The following is a 20513-nucleotide window of genomic DNA, read 5'->3' on the forward strand; positions in this document are numbered from 1 at the left end:
TTAGCGGCACGATGATGATGTCACTTCTTTACAATACTAATATTAGTTCAATCAATTCAGTCTTGTATACAAGAGTAATTGCTTTACTCTTCCACTCATTTCCAGATACATTTTTTTTGTACTTTTATGGTTCATTTACCTAACGCAGCAGGAGACGTGTTATGTTATATCTGCTGCTTGTATGCACCTTCCCTGGTGTCTGAGTGACTTGAATTGGGCATCCGAGTGGCTGTCGGACGAGTAAAAGAGGAAAATATAGAAAGTAAACAAACTGATTCAACTTTTCTTAAGGAAAAATTTAAACGTTAAAAAAAGGAATTTATAGCTGAAGTTGTGAAAATATGTATATGTTTTAAGATAGACAAGTTTAATGTTTCACTTATACTTTTCAATGGAAGATTTTGAAATTTCTAAACTTCATGCACAGCAATCTGATTGAGATCTCTGAATGAAAATGGAACTGTATCAACAAATTTCTTTGAAGAATAAGTGTGCCAAATTTCAACAAAATAAAACCATTGGGGGGGCCAAGTTGTTTCATGAGGACAGACAGACAGATAAGCAGACATGGCTGTCTCAATAGGTGCTTCTTGCATTATATGCAAATGCGCATTAAAAAATATCGAAACGTGAAAAATTAGACAAAATATATCAGCTTTATGCAGAATTCTGCTGAATACCCTCAATGTAATCAAAGACGAGGATGTGCTGCTTTCCTCCCAATTTGAAACCAAAAAATAAAACCTCCTCTCTACCTGGTCACTAGTATGCAACAGTGTCCAAGAAAAAAGGCTGCAATATATTCTAAAGTTAGGGGTAATTTTTAGAAAAAGGTGCTGCACTCAAATGACTGTATAGAAGGAGAACGGGCATCCCGGATGAGACGGGGAAATATACATTACCTGGACGGAAGGCCAGAGCAATGACAAAAGCATATTGACTGGCATACCAGAGAAATAACTTTGTGTCTGGCTGGCAGGAAATAATGGACAGATCAGCAATAGCTGGGAATCAGGAGTTGTTCAATTCCCCATAGTCCTCACAGGTGGCGCAGTGGTAGTGCTGCTGCTTTGCAGTAAGGAGACTGTGGAAGATTGTGGGTTTGCTTCCCGGTTCCTCCCTGTGTGCATAGCGCTTTGAGTACTAAGAAAAGCGCTATATAAATGTAATGAATTATTATTATTATTATTATATGCTAGGTGACAGTGGTCTTCATATGGGAAACCAGTCAGGACACCCATAGGGATGCATGGGAATTGTCCATCTTGAACACCAGTATTGCTAGTCTGGATTTAAGGGTGTTCACATAGCCTACAACCCATCAAACAGACAGTACTCAGAAAGAACTCATTTTTAAATTGATCATGGGGCTCAGCAATACAGGCTTGGAGAGAAATTCCACTGATATTCTGACACGCAGTGCTGTGTTTCATTAGCCTTCTCAATAATACACATTTTCAGTTCTTCCTTAGATCCTTATTCATCACACCAAAAAATGTTATCCTAGATGTAGCGTGTAGCAATGTATAATAATAAGTATATCATTATGATTTATGTTATTGGTGGAGTGGTGGCTGTGAGGCTAAGAATCTGCACCGACAATCGGAAACTTGCCAGTTTGAATCCCATAAAATGCCAGAAGTGACTCTACTCTGTTAGGCCCCTGAGCAAGGCCCTTAACCTGCTCCGTCCTGGGTATGACGTTAATCTGCATCCCGCCCTGCAAGCAGGTCCTCAAACTTGCAGGAAAAACTTGAGGGTTGGTGCCAAGATTGGCACTCCAGCCACTGTAAAAAAAAAATCTCACCCTGTTTGTTCAGTGTGGTGCTGAATTGTCACCCATTGCATGGCTGCACTTGGATCTCAATCCAGGTGGTTAGCCGAGTGGTGGTTGCGGCAACGTGCATACTCCCAACCTCTCTCTCTCTCTCTATGTAAACATATTAGTAGTTCCATTGTTCAAACTCCTTGAGGACCCCTGTAGTTGTGGATTTTCATTTCAAACGATTTCACAGTTAAAGAATCTTTCTTCTAGTTGATCTCATTGTTTATGGATATGTCCTTTGTATTTTAATATTCTACACAATTCTGAAATTTTTCTATTTTGATCAAAACTTTAAATATTTACGTTTCCTTTGTCATTTTTTTTAATTCACCCTTTTCTATAGAGTCTGCTCCCTTAACACTGAATGCTAAAGAGGAGTATAAACTTCAGTGGTGATTAGTAAGAAGCGTTTCATAATAAACAGATGAGTGAAAATGGCAAGAAAAGTAACTGACTCTCAGCATAGTTTGTACCCGTGTCTGCACTGCACATAGCTAACCATCAGCATTTAGAAGCAATTAAGGGAGCAAACGCTACAGAAAAGAGTAAATAAAACATAAAAATAAAAAAAAACTGGTGAAAGAAAAGGAAGCATTTAAAGTTATGGTAAATAATAGAAATATTCATGAATTACCTAGAAGTATCTGTAGGACAGGTAACCAAATACTGTAATAAGATCAATTAAAAGTAAAAATGATATGTCCATAATGATGTTGGTTAGAATAAATAACTGCAGCCAACTCCACCTGAAAACCATTGTAATATTTTGAGCTATATTTCCATAGTTTACACATTCAGCTCACATTTCTTCAAACATATAAAAGTATGTTGACTTGTATTGAGACTATAAGACAATATATAAGTTGCAAAAGAAAGCTCCTCAGCAAAAGTATAGCTGCACACCTAAAAATTGCCAGGACCATGGAGTACACTGGGAAATAACGGTCTATATGGAGTTGTAGTGCTTATTGGAAAAATGCTGTAATTATTATGTGAAAAGGATGGTAAAAGGAATAAGATACTACAAAGTGTTGCACCTGCCTATTGTGTCTTCAAGGGTTCTGGACAAAGTTATAACACACACTTCAACAACTAGGAGCAAACCAAACTAAATGTCTGTAGTTTAAAATAAGACGGGTACGGACAAGATCCTGTATAATGATCTTCTAATCATTTGCACCCGATTCTAATTTTAGGTATTTGAGGTAATTTTAAATGCAGGTTTGGACTTAATTTTTCCATAAGTGAAATTTGCTATTTATTTAAATTATGCAATAGATTACAAAATGTAAATGTGTCATAATGTTGTTAGATCACCTTTATCTATATGCTTTAAATGAAGATCAAATCTTGGTATATCCACTTAATTTAAAAAAGAAAAAATGAAAAACAATTCCAGGCATGTACTTACTTTTTTATGCAATACATATGCAATTTTTTAAGAAGATTAGAGGTACACCAGCATATCCATTTTTCAGACCTACTATTTCAATTTTAAGGGAGCACTATAACCTCCTTGAGCAACATCAGCCACAAGGGGGAACCAGCTTGGCATGAGATTGGCACACTCACTCATATTAAGCCAATTTAGGACTCTCTGTTTACTAACAAGTACTTCATTAGGAAGTGGGAGGAAAACCCACATGAAACTGAGAAGAATGTGTTGACTATGCACAGACCATCACTATGCCACAATTTAAACCAATGTACTGGGCACCATGACACAGCAGTGCAAACCACTTGTGCTTTACAAAGGTACTGAATAAATAAAGAAAAAAGCTCAGTTGATTGTATTTCTTCTAATCTCCCAAAGCAGTCCAGAAAGAGTCAAAACACATCAAAGAGCCAAGAGCAATTCCTCCATGAAATGTATTCTATTAAATGAAAAAGATGATCTAAACCGAAATGATATCTTGCCCACAACATGTGGTTACAAAAAATGTTGTGAATTCATATCTTGCCAGTCAAAGAATTCAAAATGAACACTGGAAAAATGCCATAACGCTCTACTCAAAACAACCTTTTAGTTTCTGCATAGAGCTACAGTATCAAACACATTCACTAATTTGCATTACCATTCATTCAATATTTTATTGTTAACAATGACCTTTTTGTTCAAATGACAGGTGCAGAAATGCTAAACATGCTTAATCAGCTTGGATGTACTTATTTCACCAGATTATACGTTTAAGGAGGGAAAAAAAAACTTTCCTCAAATGTCAGGTAAATGTACATATACAAGAAAAGATAATGTCTGAAAACATCAATAGTGTTCTGTAAAAGGGCTGAAATTGCACCCTAATGGACTTGCCTTTAAAGAGGCACCAAGTTGATTACTCCAATTCTCTACTGGTAGGAGTACCACTACATATCACCAAGCCACTGGTCACTTCACTTTCAGATCACTACACTGGCTTCCTGTAGTGGCATGCCTTAAGTTAAAATCCTTGATGCTTGTCTACGGAGTAGTCAATGGATCAGCGCCTCTTTAAACAAAAATAAATATATAACTCGTATATATACATACATACAGTACATACACATAGACACAAGTGAGGTCCTATGCTCCTTCTTGACCACTCAGGTCTGCTAATGAAGAGTATCTGGCAACACCGCCACTGCATGGTATCAATCTCAATCCAGACTCTTGTAATGTGTAGCTCCTGGCTGGTGAAACGAGTTAAAAGTATTAGTCTACCTTGCAAACATAATCAAAATTTGACAGAGACAAAAGCCACCTGGAAAAATACAATGTAGTAACCGTCTAATACAATATCAACGATACTAACAATATTAAAAAACAAAAAGGAAATTAACCATGAAGAAATTTTATTACATCAAACTAACTACTCCTGACAGGTACATTATATGGTATATACTGTATGTCCAAGGTATATATCCACTTTAGAAAAAAAGTGTTTGTTACAAATAATCTTTAAACCATGTACAAAATCAATTATAGATCTCATTCATCAATCTAATAATGTTAATACCAATTAGCAATAGCCATATACAGTACATCTCATTGACCTATTTAGAAATCCAGTTCTGTTGACATCAGTTAGAAGTTGGCATATAGATTTCATCTACCCATTCAGAAATCCAATCTTGTTAACATGAACTAACCTTGGCCAACACATTTCAGATCATCACTTATAAAAATGGAGCCACCTGTAATGTCCTATGATCCTTCTTGACCATTCATGTCTGTTGATGAACAGTCTCTGGTGATGTGTTGATTCTGGCTGGTGAAATGAACTGCCTACCTCAAATTTAAAATTCTGACTCTCTCAATATGTTTAGGAAACACTTGGAGACTTCTCATTTGGTGGATTTTTAAATGATATAAGCTACTAGGTTTTGTCAACTAGGAATTTTAACTAGCTTGTATTTCTTCTGAGCTCTTTACTTGTGACAATCACTATTGTAACCTGTCCTTTAACACTTGTACCCAAACAGTTCTCCAAACTGATGTTCATTTTATTATGTTAATCTCCTTTGTAAGTCAGTTTGGATAAAAGCATCTGCTAAAGCCTGTCACATTACACAACTTTTCCAGCAATTTTCAGGTGTAGCCTCATTTACATAATCTTACTTAGTCGGAGGCAGTTGTCAACATGCTCCTGTGAGGCAGATTGCCTAACTTGTCTGATTCCAAATAGCACAAAATAGTTTGCGTCTCACTCTGGTTAAATCAAACAGGTTTGAATTTGAGTTTAGTTAGTTTAGCTGACACCTAATGAATCCTCCTCTGGAAGTGAACGAGAGAATTTTGAACATCACAAATAGAAAAGAAGCTTGTCTGTCTGTTGTTGTGTGTTTTACATACCATAACAAAATGGGGGAAAAAAAGTAATAAAGGGTGAGATTGCTACTGAAGTTGCCATATCGGTTAACATTTAATATAGCACCTGCACCATCAGGAAGCATACTATCAGCTGTCAAAAAAAGGGGCAAACATGTCTGCCAGGAAGATTGGTGCTTGGTCAGCAAATGTGACACGGGTTGCAATTGACAGTCATATAATTTGACATGGGGCAGTGATGAGATCAGAGACAAATGCCCAGCAAATCTGACATACCCCATGACAAAAAGGCATGTAAAGTGACTTTGGCTTTCACATAAAAATTTTTGAAATGATCATGGTCACGCCAGCATTACTAAATGACTGAATTACTAAATTGAACAAATTTTTCCTAATAGCCTACACAGTTACGGGGACTATCCAGGAACCAATTCCAGGGCACCCAATTTTCCATTCCGGACTATAGAAACACATTAGGTTCTTTATATCTGCCAATACCCATAACTGCATGTCTTTGGACTAAAGGAGGGCACATCTAAAGGAAGCTGACCGAATTGTCCAAATGCTCATAAAAAAATTCGCCACACAATGCACTGCGACGCCACATCTACATTTCATCATACCTTAAACTGATTGAAACAAATGCAACATAACCTTAAAGTAAGAACAGATAACCGAAATGTTGGATGTTTGTCCCAAACAGTTATATATTTAGAAATCTGTACAGTTTAAGAAAAATATTTTAAAGAAACGTAACACATAAATGAGACAACACAGGCAGTGTATTTGCAATTCCGTCTTTACAGAAATCGCAGGTATATATCCTAACCGGGGAGTAAACCATAACCTTTGCTTACCTAACTAAACGACAATAGTAATTTAATTAAAACCTACATTACTGCCTGAACTGAAGCATTGACGCTGAAAACATAAAATGAAGTAGGAAACAAGTGTAGCACACATCAAAGTGATCGGACTCGAGAGGTGGTCGTTTTAAGTAGGGAGTACCGGCATCAGAACCAGCACCCGTCCTAGCCCTGAACCACCAGGCAGAGGCCGACAACAGCAACAACGCCGCGAGTCGTGGCGAGGCCGGCCCTACCCGCCCGTCAGCCTGCCCGCCACGCCATGCGCAGCTCGACCGAAGCGTGGCGCACGCAAGCTGCACTGCGGGGCCGCCAAAGTGACACACCCAGAGGAAAATAATGATCGTGACCACGCAAGGAGCTTCTAAAATGGCTCCGCACGCCCTCGCCGAGGCGGGCTGGAAAGAGCTAGACAACGGTAACCGAGGACTGACATTGGCAGCGTCTGAAATGTCAGGAAACGGACTGAAAGGTCATGACGTTGTTATAAAAAAAAAAAAAAAAAAAAAATCCAGCGACGCCATGCAGTGCGCTGTCTGTCATGTCAACAGCCCGGCGAATAGAATGAGTGTTACGCAGTGTGCTTCATCTCGGCTTCTGAGCCTCTAAAAGCGGCCGCTGAGCTCGACAAAGACATGGCCTGAATTGTAGGTAATGTCTTATAATTTTCTTCGACCATGAAAATGCATTATTGATTATTTTTATTTTTTAAATGCTGCGTTTTGTTGCAGATAAGATGGCGCCGTCCTGGTCAGGTGACCTTGTTTTTTTTCTTTGCCTGTTTATATTCGCCAGCGTTTAACCTGCCAGCGGAAATGAAGGGCTTCTTGCTGTGTTTTTATTGGTCATTTAGAAATGTTGTAATGCTGCGTGGGTACACGCTACGTTTTGATTGGTTGAAGTGTGTACGGTACCGCGTCTCGCGACTCTCTTTTTTTATTTCATTAAAAAATAGAAGGCAGGCATGTTAATTCCAGAGGAGTGTGGCTGCCAGACAGTGACGTTGGTCGTGGGAGAGTGTGACTGCTGTCGCTGGCAGGACCATCTCGGACCGCGCCTGCTTGCCGCGGGCAGAGCGCTTTGGGGCGAATGCGAGGCTCTCTTAAAATGCGCCGTCGCCGCCTTAATGTCGTAATTGGTTTGAATGAAACGGTTAAAGGTGTGTTACACCAATGGTGACATCTGGCAGTACAAGAACTGTCTTTCGAGGGGGCCCGAGGATCACGTGGGACGAAGACGAACAAGCCAGCCGACATTGGCAGTAATTCGGTCAGAGGGTGCGCTTAATGAAACTAGATTCCTATGGACGATAAACGGCATGTTCCTAAGACCGGGTGTCGCTTGATGTCAGCCTACCCACACCGCGGAGGCTTTTCGATAGATAAATTGTGAAGGCAGCAGGGCATCGAGTTGGATGCGAATGCCGATCTTGCCTACATAACTGACAAACATGGCAATATTTTGTTTCGAGTACTGAATAGATGTGGAGGATTACGGGTGATGCAGTGTTTCAGTCGGAACTCGGCATGCGATGGCAGCCCAGTTGAAACACAGACCTGCGTGTTAAGATTTCTCGAAATAAAAGTTTTAACTCGTCCGTGATGACGAAAAGGAGTCCACAGATCTGTCGATTACAGGGCGCTCCCCTTGCAACGAATGCCCAGCTCTTACAATGGATGCCACGTGGTGTGGACTGTCACGAACAAAAGAGAGGCAGAGATCCTTACAAACTGGGTCAAACAACGCGTGGGATAAAACACAAAAAAACACGCGACCGAGGACTCTTAGTCCAGTGCGTGCTCGTCCCATCGCAGCCACGTCTCGCGCTGCATGTTTGAACTGTTCTGGTAATGGAATGCCGTCTGGGAATTGAGATCAATCAGCTTAAATAACACGATTATCTGTGTGCGCGAGGCTGGCATACTTGGGCACACGCACGCAGCGATTACCAACCAACCATCGCTTTGATTTCGATGTATCAAACTTGTACTTGACAAAGCAGGGCATTGTGTTTCACGCAACGAACAAATGCGTGAAGCAAAGTAAACAAATCGTCCCAACTGGTCTCGGACAGCGCAGCAAAAAAAAAGGGGGGTCAATAACCCGAGGCCTGTTTACATAATACATAAAAATAATCGTTTCAGTGGTCGATCTAAAGTCGCGGGTATTAAGCGCATTATGATTCTCAATACTTTTATCATCTTAAGATCAAACTCCACGTTAAAAGTCACACTTAAAGGCTGCCATGCAATGGCGCTTAAACGCAGAAATGACACTTAAATGCACATTCGCAGTAGCGCAACCTATCCCGAGGCGCCCAAACCCCGCCCCGCACGTTCATTGGCGGCAGACCGGTTGAAGACACCTCTAATGGTGCCTTGATGCGACATCTGGTCGCTACGATTAGCCCGTGGTGACGACAATCCAGCTGGCAAATCCCGCCTTCGGATCGCAAGTTTGAGTGAGAAGCACAGTGGTTGAGAGGTGGTTGTACTGTTAAAGAGCCCCTCAAGTACTAAACGGTGGTCTGGTTGTTACTAAATTAAAATTCAGGCTTGCGCGTCCAAGATGGATATGAAGAAAAGGATTCACCTGGAGCTGCGGAATCGAACGCCGTCAGACGTAAGACCCCCGTCCTGTTTCTTCCTTTGTGTGCGTGTATGTGTGTACGTGTTCGCATGTTTTAGTTTCTTTGGTCATTTTAGGTGTTTTTGCAGAGCTGTGCTGTCCTTCATTTGACTACCTGGCTGCCAGATGTGGGTGCTATAAGGCGCGTAGTATAGTCGACTGTAAGTGGGACCGATCCCCCTGCGCGAAAAAGTTTAGAAAAAAGATAATAAGAATCTCCGCTTTTTGAAGAAACTTTGCTTTTGGCGCGGAGAGTCCGTACAGCGTCCCGGTGGCAGGGCTTGTTGGCCGAGAGACTGCCGTGCAAACAGGCGCCGGGGAGCCATATTTGTAACTTTGTAGTCTCACGAACGCGCCCTTTTTTTATCGAGGTGTAAAATCGGAGAGTGAGCCCTTTGTCACCCCGTTATGATGGTTCATTTTTCAATTCTCCCGGGTTTGGTGCTTCTCCGCGCGTTTCGAGATGCGAGGCACGCATACTGGCCGTGAAAGCTCGCGACGGTGTTTGTGTGTATGTAGAATGCGCGCGCGCTCTCCGGTAATAAGGGCCGGGGTTGGATTGCTCGCGCGCTCCGCTCAGCCTCGCGGCTCTGCAGAGGAGCACATTGCTCGTTTTGCGGAGGGTTAGTCGCGCGATTGCTCAGCGGACTGGGACCTGGGTGGACCGAAGGCGCCAAGTTTGGGCAGTTGCCCCGCGCCAGTTGTATCTAGGGCAAGCCGCCATCTTAGCAGGCTGCGACGGAGAGGTGAATTTTCCCCGGTAAGAGACCCCCGTCTCTTGTTGTGCAGAATTCGCGGGAGCTCTTTAGAATCTTTGTGCAAACGTTTAGATGTGGCGCTGGTTCGACCTGGTTGCGCGCGTTGGCACCCATTGTCATGATTTCAGAAGCGGGGTGTGCAGTGCAAGCCTCCGCGCGGTCAGCCATTTTGTGTGTGGCGTTGTCGTGTGCTGCGGGGCTCACTTTTCCGGATTGGGGGTCCCCACCTGGTTCATCGGGGCGCTTACACTCCGACTCGTATAGGGCGGTGCCGGTCTCTGGAAGTTGAGTGCTTTTTAAAATGAGAATCCCGGCTAGTGAGGACGTTGACGGGGACTTTTTACATCGTTGTTGTTTCGTTTGGGTTTTAATTTCAGAAGGAGACCCTCCTAGTGTAAAGATCGAAACACTGAGGGCATAAAATGCGCATGGTGCTAGAATTTTTGATCAACACTTTTGACGGTGAGTTGTGGTAATGACGGTCGGTTTCATGGATTCATTTATCCGCGACCCCTGTTGCTGCCTGAGGACGCCAGTCACAGGATCCCCGTGCTGTCGGAATGGAAGCAGCGGGTTCAGAAAGCGGATAGAAGGATGAACGATTTTTTTATGACTTATTATTACGGGAGTTCTGTTTGAAAAATTCTCCGAAATCATGAAGTGCAGTTTTGGATTAGCTTGCGTTTTAATCAAAAAATATATATTTCGTCATTGTCTTCCAGGTTTCTGACGCGATTGTATAATTTTAAAAAAAATTGCTTTTCAACACGATGCGTAAGTGGTGCTTTATTTTAATGCCGCGTTGGAGGTTTCATAATGAAAGACGGACAAGTGAATGAAGTGATGAGACAAACTGATCCCGATCTTCCAATGGAATGACTGACTGTTAATCGCCGAACCATTTTTGTGTTATTATTTGGGGTCTCTTTTGCTTGGAAGTTGGCTGTTGAGAGACACCATTACAACTGCTGAGATTGTTTTCATGAAGTTAGTCATATATGCTCTGCATTGTTTACACGTTCTAGAGGGTAGCAAAATGTAAACGCATCTCGTAATGTTCAGACAAGGCTCACCCTGTAAATCTATATAACCACAACCATGCGATCTTAATACTTTGTAGCAGTGGGTTATTTTGAAAGTTTTTAGCTTCAAGTTTTAAAATATTAAATAGGGTAACGTCGTTTTGGTAACTCATGTTTGGTGTATTAGGTACTACAGTGTAGCAAATCCAAAGTATATGTCTGTCCATCCATTTTAAGATATAGATCTTTTTTTCTTTTCAAAACAGTAGGAGCAGGAATCTGTCCAAACAAGATAGTTAAGCTTTAATGGGACACTAGGCTGTCATGGTGCATGTCTAGTATGATCACTTTCTTCAATGTAAAATATGTTCCTGTTTTAGTTGTGAAATGCAGGCATGTAGTTGCATAAAGTAGATGAATCAACTGTGTTAATATCCTAAAGATCAGTATATTTTCATTTTTTGTAGGAAACGTAAATAGTTTTTAAAACGGTTAATGTTAAATGCTTTATTTGAGATCAATGTATTGGGTTTGTGCTAATTGGAAATTGGTAATATATTTAATTATGGTACTACATTAGAGTTAAAACCTAAACCTGCTCAGTTATTTCTGTAATATATGATGTAGATTCAGGCTACACAAAATCTGGCTTATATGTGTGCTGATTTGCAAGCTACACTCTGTGTCAGATATTTGAAACAGTGATTTGGCACAATTTCAGCTTGCCAAAGCAAACTACAGTCTAACCTATTCCAGCACTCTCTGTTTTTGGGATTTGCTGTTAACTGGGCTGTTACAAATATTCTTCTCTTTCTAAACTTTATTCAGTGTCAGCAATGTTTACTTCATGTTTTCATCCCATTTTCTGTTACAGGTTAAAGAGCTTGTTCTAGACAACTGTCGTTCAAATGAAGGCAAAATTGAGGGTTTGACAGATGAGTTTGAAGAGCTTGAGTTTCTAAGCACAATCAATGTATGCCTAACATCAGTAGCAAATCTGCCCAAATTAAACAAACTTAAAAAGGTAGGAGATATTAGTGTCGGTGAAAGTGATCTTTGTTGCATTTGAAATGTGTTTTTTTTTTTTTTCTTTTTTTTAATCCACCTATGCACATTTCTCTTCCAGCTCGAGCTTAGTGATAACAGAATCTCAGGAGGATTAGAAGTACTGGCAGAAAAATGTCCAAACCTCACACACTTAAACCTCAGTGGTAATAAAATAAAGGACCTGAGTACAATAGAGCCTCTGGTGAGTTGCAGTCTTTTGGTGTCTTGTTTTAAACATGTCATTTGGCAGTTGTTTAGTCCACATGTAGCTTGCCACTGATCCATTAATACTCCACCTTTCTTTATCTCCACATAGAAAAAGTTGGAAAACCTTAAGAGTTTAGACCTTTTCAACTGCGAAGTCACAAACTTAAATGATTACAGAGACAATGTATTCAAGCTTCTTCCTCAGCTCACGTACCTTGATGGCTATGACAGGGAGGATAAAGAGGCACCAGACTCTGACACAGAGGCTTATGTAGAGGGTCTAGAAGATGATGATGAAGATGAAGATGGTGCGTGTGTACTCATTCCTTCATTTATTTATTATTAAGTTTTTTGGCTTGTAATTCTTAAAATGTCATGTTTTCGTTTTTTGTATTCCTCTAGAAAGTGAGTAAATACTACTTAAAATTGTGAGAATCATTTATACGTGTGACAAATTTTGTGTTTTTCTTGTATAGTACCTTTGTATCAAAGAGGCATTCAAATTCTGTTTGTGATGATGTGAATTTTTGTTTGAATTGTATTTGAAGATATATATTAGTTCTACTCCGATGAAGAAACTTACTGAGATGCTGTTGCTTAGTCAGAATTTTTGAAAATGTTTGCATTTCACCAAACTGGTGAAGTAATGCGTACAGTTACATTGTTAAATTGTTTGGGGTGTCAAAAGCTCCCTTGGGGGCATGCTTGGGCCTTTTTAAACAGCTGTTTTTTTCAGTTCAGCTTTTCCATCCATTAAATTTTTTTAGTCCCACTTGTAAACTTAAGGGTTGTGGCTCCATAGCATTGGGCTAATGGTGGGAAGCAGTTCTCGCTCCTGGACTTGGAACCAAATAGTTACAGAGCAGACTCGAGTACACTTAAAAGCACATTTCTATGATGTAAGAGGAAAGTCCACACAGATTTGGAAAGTGTGTAAAATTCACACGGGTAGTATCCAGGACAGGAGTTAAACACATGACTCTAAAACTGTTAAGTAATCGGATAGTAATATGATGCATCATGTTGTAAATCGATGAACTTTTTTGTGTTTGCAGAGAGACTAAACTATTTGTATATAATTTGCATAGTCTGCTTGTATAAACCTTGGCCCTGCAATGTTTAACTTGTCTTAATACTCTGTATAGAGGTAGAAGAAGAATATGACGAGGAAGCAGCAGTTGAAGAGGAGGAGGAAGGAGATGAGGAAGAGGAGGAGGATGAAGGAGAGGAGGAGGAAGAGGACATAAGTGGCGAGGAGGTATAAGTGACAAGCAACATATTGGCGTTGCATTGTATGGCATTTTGTTAAAGCGGTAATGATCATACTGTGCCTTAAATTGTTAGTTTAAAAATTATTTATTTATTTATTTTTTTCAATACTCATTTTTTTGCAATCAGAGCACACGAGCTGCATTTGAATTAACCTTTACTGATCTATTCACATATCCAAAATCTTCTATAAGTATCTTTTTTGGTTTCTGCTTAGTTCTTGTTCATAGATGGTGCTGTGATTTTATTTTTCTTTACATGTAAATTAACATACTTTTCACTCTGCTAATCTGAATGATATTGCAGCAGGTTAAAAGCCATTTCTTACCACCAACTGCAGTATAGTCACAGGTGTATCCAAAAGAGTTGCAACAAATTCAGACTAATAAAACTAGCATTCAACCTAACAGAATATTCTGTTAACAGGCAAATACAGCCATGTTGCATTCTCCAGGACAGCAGAAGCATACAAACGAGATATACACAGTAGTGACAGAACCACCTGCTTTATTTCTGTACCTATGTCAAATTCAAAATGAATCCTATTACCAGACCAAAGTTTGCCTGCAGGAAACCCGAACCAAAATGTTTGTGTGTCTAGCTGCACAGTGTTTCCCAAACTCGGTCTTGGGGACCCTCTGTGGCTGAAGGTTTTTGTTCCAACCAGCTTCTGTTTTTAATTGAACTCCTAGGATAATTAAGTGAACTGGTATTTCCAAAATTCTGTGTTTAGGGAACAATATAGAAATTAGAAAATTAAGTTTGCTAAAATATATATGGATATAAAAATGTACCACGCAGTTATAGGAATAATGTATTTTTTTCCATCTTGGTTTTCATATTTCTTTTCTAGGTCATCAAATTAGTAAATAATGGATTAAACAATTAGTGGGTCTGACACTAAAGTAGTTGTAGCCTTTGATTATTCCGTGTTGTTTGCCTGGGTGTCTGATCTGCTCGTTTTAAATTGTCATTATTATGATGCAACGAAGGGGGAAAAACTACACAGAGAGAGGGCAAAGTATCAACAAAAGAGAGTTAAGAAAAAAAAATACCAGCTAATTAAATGAGACCAGTTCTATCGGGTGTTGTCACTAATTAGGAATCCACTTGGAACAAAAACCTGCAGCCACAGGGGGTCCCCAGGACCGAGTTTGGGAAACACTGCATGCGGTTCAGTTTATATTTCTAGTTGCTAGTTTCCTCTTTATTGACTTGGTATTCACATTGCTATTGTCTTTAATATTTGACATACTTAACTAAAGATAATTATTTTAGTTATACTGATTGTTTTTTTGGTTAGCACAGGTGGCATTTTCTAATGTCTTTTTTTTTTTATTCATATCATTTATATGATGTTAATTTCTTAAACATATTGATATTTCCATTTTAATAGACTGAAGACCAAATTATAACTTAATGTTTGACTTTAATCTGCATTTTGCAGATTAGCAAAGGGCTCTATAAGCATCCTACAATCTCAAATGGTAGCTGCAGACACACTTGCAGATATCTGGTATCTAGTAGCTTGGGCGTAAGGGTGTGGTTCTACGTCCTGCCCTCTTAACAGCACTGTGCAAGTACTGGAGAAGTACGTGAGAGTCCCTCAGTTTATCAAGAGAGAAAAGCATAATAATGGCTAGAGGTCAAAAAGGGCAATAGACTCGAACACTAAACTTTTAGACTGAATGATCTGAAAGTAATTTGGAGACTGGAACATGTGTGTATGATATATAAATTGTTGACATATTGGTTGCTTGTGTTTTTTTTGTTTTTTTTTTTAAAGGAGGAAGAAGAGGAAGAGTTCAATGATGGGGGTGTGGAGGAAGAAGATGAGGAAGAAGATGAAGACTTTGGTAAGTAGTTTGACAGTACTTGTTTGTTTTTTTTTTTTAATGTTGTGCTTTTATTTATTTATTGACCCAGCAATATTTAACTTTTTCCGGTTCTTGCTTTCAGAAGAAGAGAGAGGCCAAAAGAGAAAAAGAGATCCAGAAGATGAAGGTGAAGATGATGATTAAAGCACCCTCACTAACATTTAGAAGCTCCTCTTGTGATTTGACTGTTTTTACCCTGTATTTTCCCCCATATCTTATGGTTGTAACGTTGCTGTGGGAATGTGAGATGTTTATTGGGTGGGTGAGGGGAAATAAAAGCTTGATTTTTACTGCCACTCCCTTCATTTTTTTCCCCCCCATACCCTGATATTACATTCAGGTAAAAATGATGATCTTAGTAGCTGGAGTGGTTAGGACAGCTGTTGTTGTACAGTTTCATAGTGTGTTCTAGAAGCCTAAATCAATTTTGCACACTGCTAATATCCCATTGCAGCTCCAGAACTCTCTAGCTTGCAAGGTTGGATTTGTTTTAATACAAAATGGAAAATTACTCTTTGAATTTTAAGATGCAATCCCTCCCCACCCAGCCAACCCCCCCAGGTGTCACATGCTGTTCTCATCGTCAAAAATGTGCTGTTTAGGCACAGACTCAGGTGCGTCTTTGTGCCTACCTGATCATGCACAATAAATTGCCCCTTTACCTAACAGCTCATTTTTGTATATTGTGCAACTCATGTCTGCCATTGTGAAATCTGCAGCAAGAGGATTTCCCTGCGTGTGTGTGTGTGTGTGGTGTGTGTTTTCCTGCTCTGAGTAGCTGGACATTTTTGTGTTATTTGTAAATAGCGACCAAATATTTTGTGTTTTTTAGTAAAAGGAAAGATCTCAGTTTTAAGTATTTTTGGATGAGAATGGCAGACGTCAACTTGATTGAAAAGTGTAATAATTGACTGTAATAAAATAAGTTGAACCCTTTTGAAAACGCCCGTGTTCTACTTTAACCTGTACAATACAGTGATCTTTAGCAATTTGAAGTAGGCAGAATCTGCATTTTTTTTCCTGTTTTGTATATGATACTTTAACATTTTTACTTGCATAAATGCAGAGTATTGAAGCAGAATAATTAAGCATGACCTGATGTTTGGGCTTCTCTCGTTACATTCACTGGCATATTACTAATGCTAAATAGTATTTTCTTACTTAGTAGTCAGTGACATACTGACAATGCCTCATGAATGTATAGTTTTTCTTTGATATCCCTTCTGAATAACAGCTTGGGTGACTTGTATTTCCTGGTCTGTATCATCTGTACAAAGGCAAACCTTTACAACAATTTTCTCTGCGCAGCCAAACTTAGTTTGTCTGTGGTTTTTTTTTTTTTTTTTTTTTTGTGTCATTCAAAGATTTCAATAAATTTTTTTTTATACATTTTGTGGCTTACTTGAGTTAATGGGCCACTGAATCAATGTAGGGTGGAGCCTAGTAAACACCAAGCCTAAGGAGGGGTGGTGGGGTACCCAACCTTTAACATGCTGAATTTGGAAACGTGACTAGAGAGAGTACATTTGTTTTAGTAAGTGTTATGTAGAGACCGTTGTTATATTCAGATGTGTTACCCCTGTCAAATGTTGAAATGTCTAAAAGCTAAGACTTTTATCCCATCGTTACTAACACAGAGTTAGATATTTTATTTTAGGTGAGGTTGATAACACCTGTTCTGCAGCTTTTAGTTTCGGAGTGTCTTGTGGCTGGTAGGTATTTTATAGCTGACAGAACGATGGGGGAGTTGCATCGCAAGCAGTATCTGAGGTTGGTCTCATTTCACGCCGGGCATGTCTGGTAAGTGTTCAAATTAAGCCAAGTCAAAGGTTCCAAGATGTGTGTGCCATGCTGTGGTGTTCCTAACGTACGGTTACAGCATTAGTTTTATGTTATTCATTATTGTTGGTCCATAAAATTTGGAGATAAACACCACAGTTACTAATATTGCAGCTTCAAGGCACCATGGCGACATCCCAGGCACTTTACATCGAAACTTTTTTTTTCCAAGCAATCACAGAAGACACAAGAGCACATAAATTAATTTGTGTAGGATACTCCCTTACACAATACTCATACATTTTGAGGTAATTATATTTTAAGAAATGGATAATTTTTCTAAACCTTGTTAGTGGAGAAAAACGGGGCATAATTTTCATTAGGGTCTGCAAGACTTGCCTATGTAGTTGATATCAAGCCAAGTGTGCCCTCTAGCGAGTCACATTTACATAAATGTCAGATTCACAGGGTCCAAGAAAGAAGCTAAACGCGCAGCTGACTTGAGACTACGCCATGGATATGAATGGGTGGGCGAACATATTTCAAACTGAAGCCGTGTAGATATTTATACGACTCCTGCCACGGTACCAGCGCTTCAGGTAGTAGCACGTCGTCATTCACATATCAGCGAAAGTCAAGAAAAAGGAACAAGTGGACCAGTGCACAGCCCAGCTTACTAACTGGAGAGAGGAACCCATCGTACTGGGCATAGTGTCTGATAATGCAGGCGGGACCATCTCCAATGCCCCAAACAGGAGTTGCTACAGTTTACAACTTTCACAAGAGACTGGCGTTCAGACGTGAGCTTCTGAATCTGATTACGAACACATCACTCTTCAGTTAGAATCGCGCTCTGCCTTTCTGGGGCTGCCACGCTTCCCTATAATGTGTTCGCATGGGGCAAGCAGTTGTCAGTAAAACGGCGCGATAGCTTGCATGACATCTTTTAAGGAGCAACGCATCGTACCGACAACCGCAAGAAAGCCTTTACTAAGGTATACGCAGTCCATTACTTTAATTGCTGTTGTGGGGAGTTGGGGGTCAGACGGACTCGTATCTGTACACGTCTGTCAGTACCCTCACCCTCGTCAGGTGGAAGCATGACGATTTATGTCTACAGTTACCTCCACGTGTTTATTGTCATTTTATAAATAATGACAATGTGCAGATATCACCCACTCCAGAAAATACTGTGGTACCCCTTTAGTGGGGCAGGTGTGTGTGTGTTATGAGCTTATAAGATATTTTACTATACATACTCGACTCACGTCCTTCAATTTTTATTTAACAAGCAGCCCTTTTTCAATTTATTAATGCTGTATTTTGCAGGGAACCGTTTTAAACCTGGGTCCCACTATGGTTAGGAATAATCCAGATGTCAACAGGTGGCAGTCAAAAAAAGCGAAGTGCCCATAATGGCCACAAGAGGGACTCCGCAACACATCTGTGAAATTTGACCGCTATCGAGTGCGGACCAGCAGAAGTCTTTCAACTAGCGGCTAAAGAACACACACATGGTCAGGTACTGATAAGGCCTCTGCAGTTACTGATGGCTACATAAGCGCGCACACACACACACACACACATATGCATGAAAACGTACATCAGGCCTGTCCATCACACTACATGCTAACACACAAGTGCCCAAATATGCTGGAGGACACGTGCACAGACTGCCAGCTCCCGTCCCTTGTGGCCGTGCGTCAACTTGTTCAAACTTAAATCTGCATGTTCATATTAGCTCGTGTACAACAAACCAGTGTTTATGTATGGTAGTGTCACCTTGAGCGCCATGAGGATGTCTCCCCTCATGACAAATGAGACTTACTTGATTTTTGGCTGTGAAGAATTTGTGCACATTTGCTTTATAATTAATGTTGTTGCATGCAACCCACAGGGGCTTCAGCTGGACCAGTTTGGTTTGTGGCATAATTAAAAAAAAATATTCAGATATAATTTTTGTAAAATTTTACAAATATCATCCAAGACACTTGTGATTGGACACCAAATGTTATTTTAGTGGATGGAACAAGCACCAATCATTATTCTTCACCTTTTGGGTAAAAAAGAATAAATATTTAAAGTAATCATGTAAAGGATATTCCCTGCGGTGGGTTGGCACCCTGCCCAGGATTGTTTCCTGCCTTGTGCCCTGTGTTGGCTGGGATTGGCTCCAGCAGACCCCCGTGACCCTGTGTTTGGATTCAGCGGGTTGGAAAATGGATGGATGGATGGATGTAAAGGATATTTAGGAGGTGGTTTTAAATAAATCCAGCTCAGCGTCTCAGAGGACTGGTGCCTATCCCAGCAGCTTTTTGAGGAAGGTAGGACCTGGACAGGGAACCCATCCACTATTGAGCTCAGATAGAGACAATTTAGAACTGCCAATCACCATGTAATGCAGGTGTTTGGAATAAGGGAGGAAGAACGACGATACAGATGTGAGTGATGGGCAAATCCCACATCGACAAGAACCGGGGTCACTGGATCAGTGTGGGAACAGTCCTAGCCAGTGTGCCACACTAACAAATAAAATCAGATTAATTGGAGAGTTGACTGTCACATTAAACTTCCATTTTTCGTTCACTCCTGGCAATTACCATTTATTCCATATGTTGTTGCACTCTTGGGCCACACCCATGACTTCAATTTCAAATGTTCAAAAAAATAAAATAATGATGAATATTAAGTAGTGATGGGCAATTCACAAACAATTCGTTCTTTTTGAATGACTGTTTTCAGTGAGTCTTGGGAATCGATTTGCAAGTATGAATGAATCGATTCAGCGGAGGAGAGCTAAAGCAAAGGCATGATGTTGTCAGCCTCTTTCTTTCCATTGTTTAAAGTGCATGTGAGAGTCCCGACTGTCTGATTCATGATTGTTTTTAGTTTGAGCTAAATCATTATCGGCAAATGAGAACTCTGTCCTTCGTCATTCTCTTGTTCATCATACAACTACAATGCAGTAACAACCCATTTATATTAGAATGTGGTGTGTTTTATACACTTTGTTATTTAATTGCTTTAAACAGAATATATAAACAATAGTAAACTAATATATTTATGGCCCCTTGTGCATTCAACAAATTAGTCGCACAAAGCTGAACCTTATAAAAATATTGTAATTCCAATAATTAATCTTTTAACTTTACCTTAGCACACGCGTTTTAGGGCTCATTGAAATTCACAGAGCCTTTATCATTCACTCATGTTTTCGAATTTCATCTGAATCGTTACCCAAGAAGAAGCCACACAATTCTCATTCATTTGATTTGCAAACAAGTCTCAAGATTCTCATTCATTTGATACGTGAACTAATCATTACCCGAGAACAAGTCACATGATTCTTGTTCAGTTAATTTGGGAATGAATCATTAGCCAAGAACAATTCTCATTAATTTGATTTATGAAAGAATCATTGCCCGAGATA

General features: G+C 39.9%; 1 protein-coding gene and 1 non-coding gene across 3 annotated transcripts; both read left to right on the plus strand.

Moving 5' to 3' along the window:
- The first annotated feature begins 7474 nt into the window (after positions 1–7474).
- On the plus strand, positions 7475–16247 carry anp32a (acidic (leucine-rich) nuclear phosphoprotein 32 family, member A). Of its 2 annotated transcripts, none has more exons than XM_028823832.2 (7): positions 7475–9118; positions 11779–11928; positions 12031–12153; positions 12268–12466; positions 13304–13416; positions 15214–15283; positions 15390–16247. In XM_028823832.2, exons 1-7 carry the CDS (start codon positions 9065–9067, stop codon positions 15446–15448), a joined length of 768 nt encoding a protein of 255 aa, XP_028679665.1. In that variant the 5' UTR covers positions 7475–9064; the 3' UTR covers positions 15449–16247. The 2 variants fall into 2 exon arrangements, with proteins under 2 accessions (XP_028679665.1, XP_028679664.1); XM_028823831.2 differs by having other exon boundaries at positions 7477–9118; positions 15387–16247.
- Positions 11575–11704, plus strand: LOC114668272 (small nucleolar RNA SNORA28). The gene has a single exon (XR_003718862.1). It is a non-coding gene; the product is annotated as a small nucleolar RNA SNORA28 (small nucleolar RNA).
- Positions 16248–20513: the final 4266 nt, after the last annotated feature.

The sequence above is a fragment of the Erpetoichthys calabaricus genome, chromosome 17 (genome assembly GCF_900747795.2).
Source record: "Erpetoichthys calabaricus chromosome 17, fErpCal1.3, whole genome shotgun sequence".
In the NCBI taxonomy this organism is placed as follows: domain Eukaryota; kingdom Metazoa; phylum Chordata; class Cladistia; order Polypteriformes; family Polypteridae; genus Erpetoichthys; species Erpetoichthys calabaricus.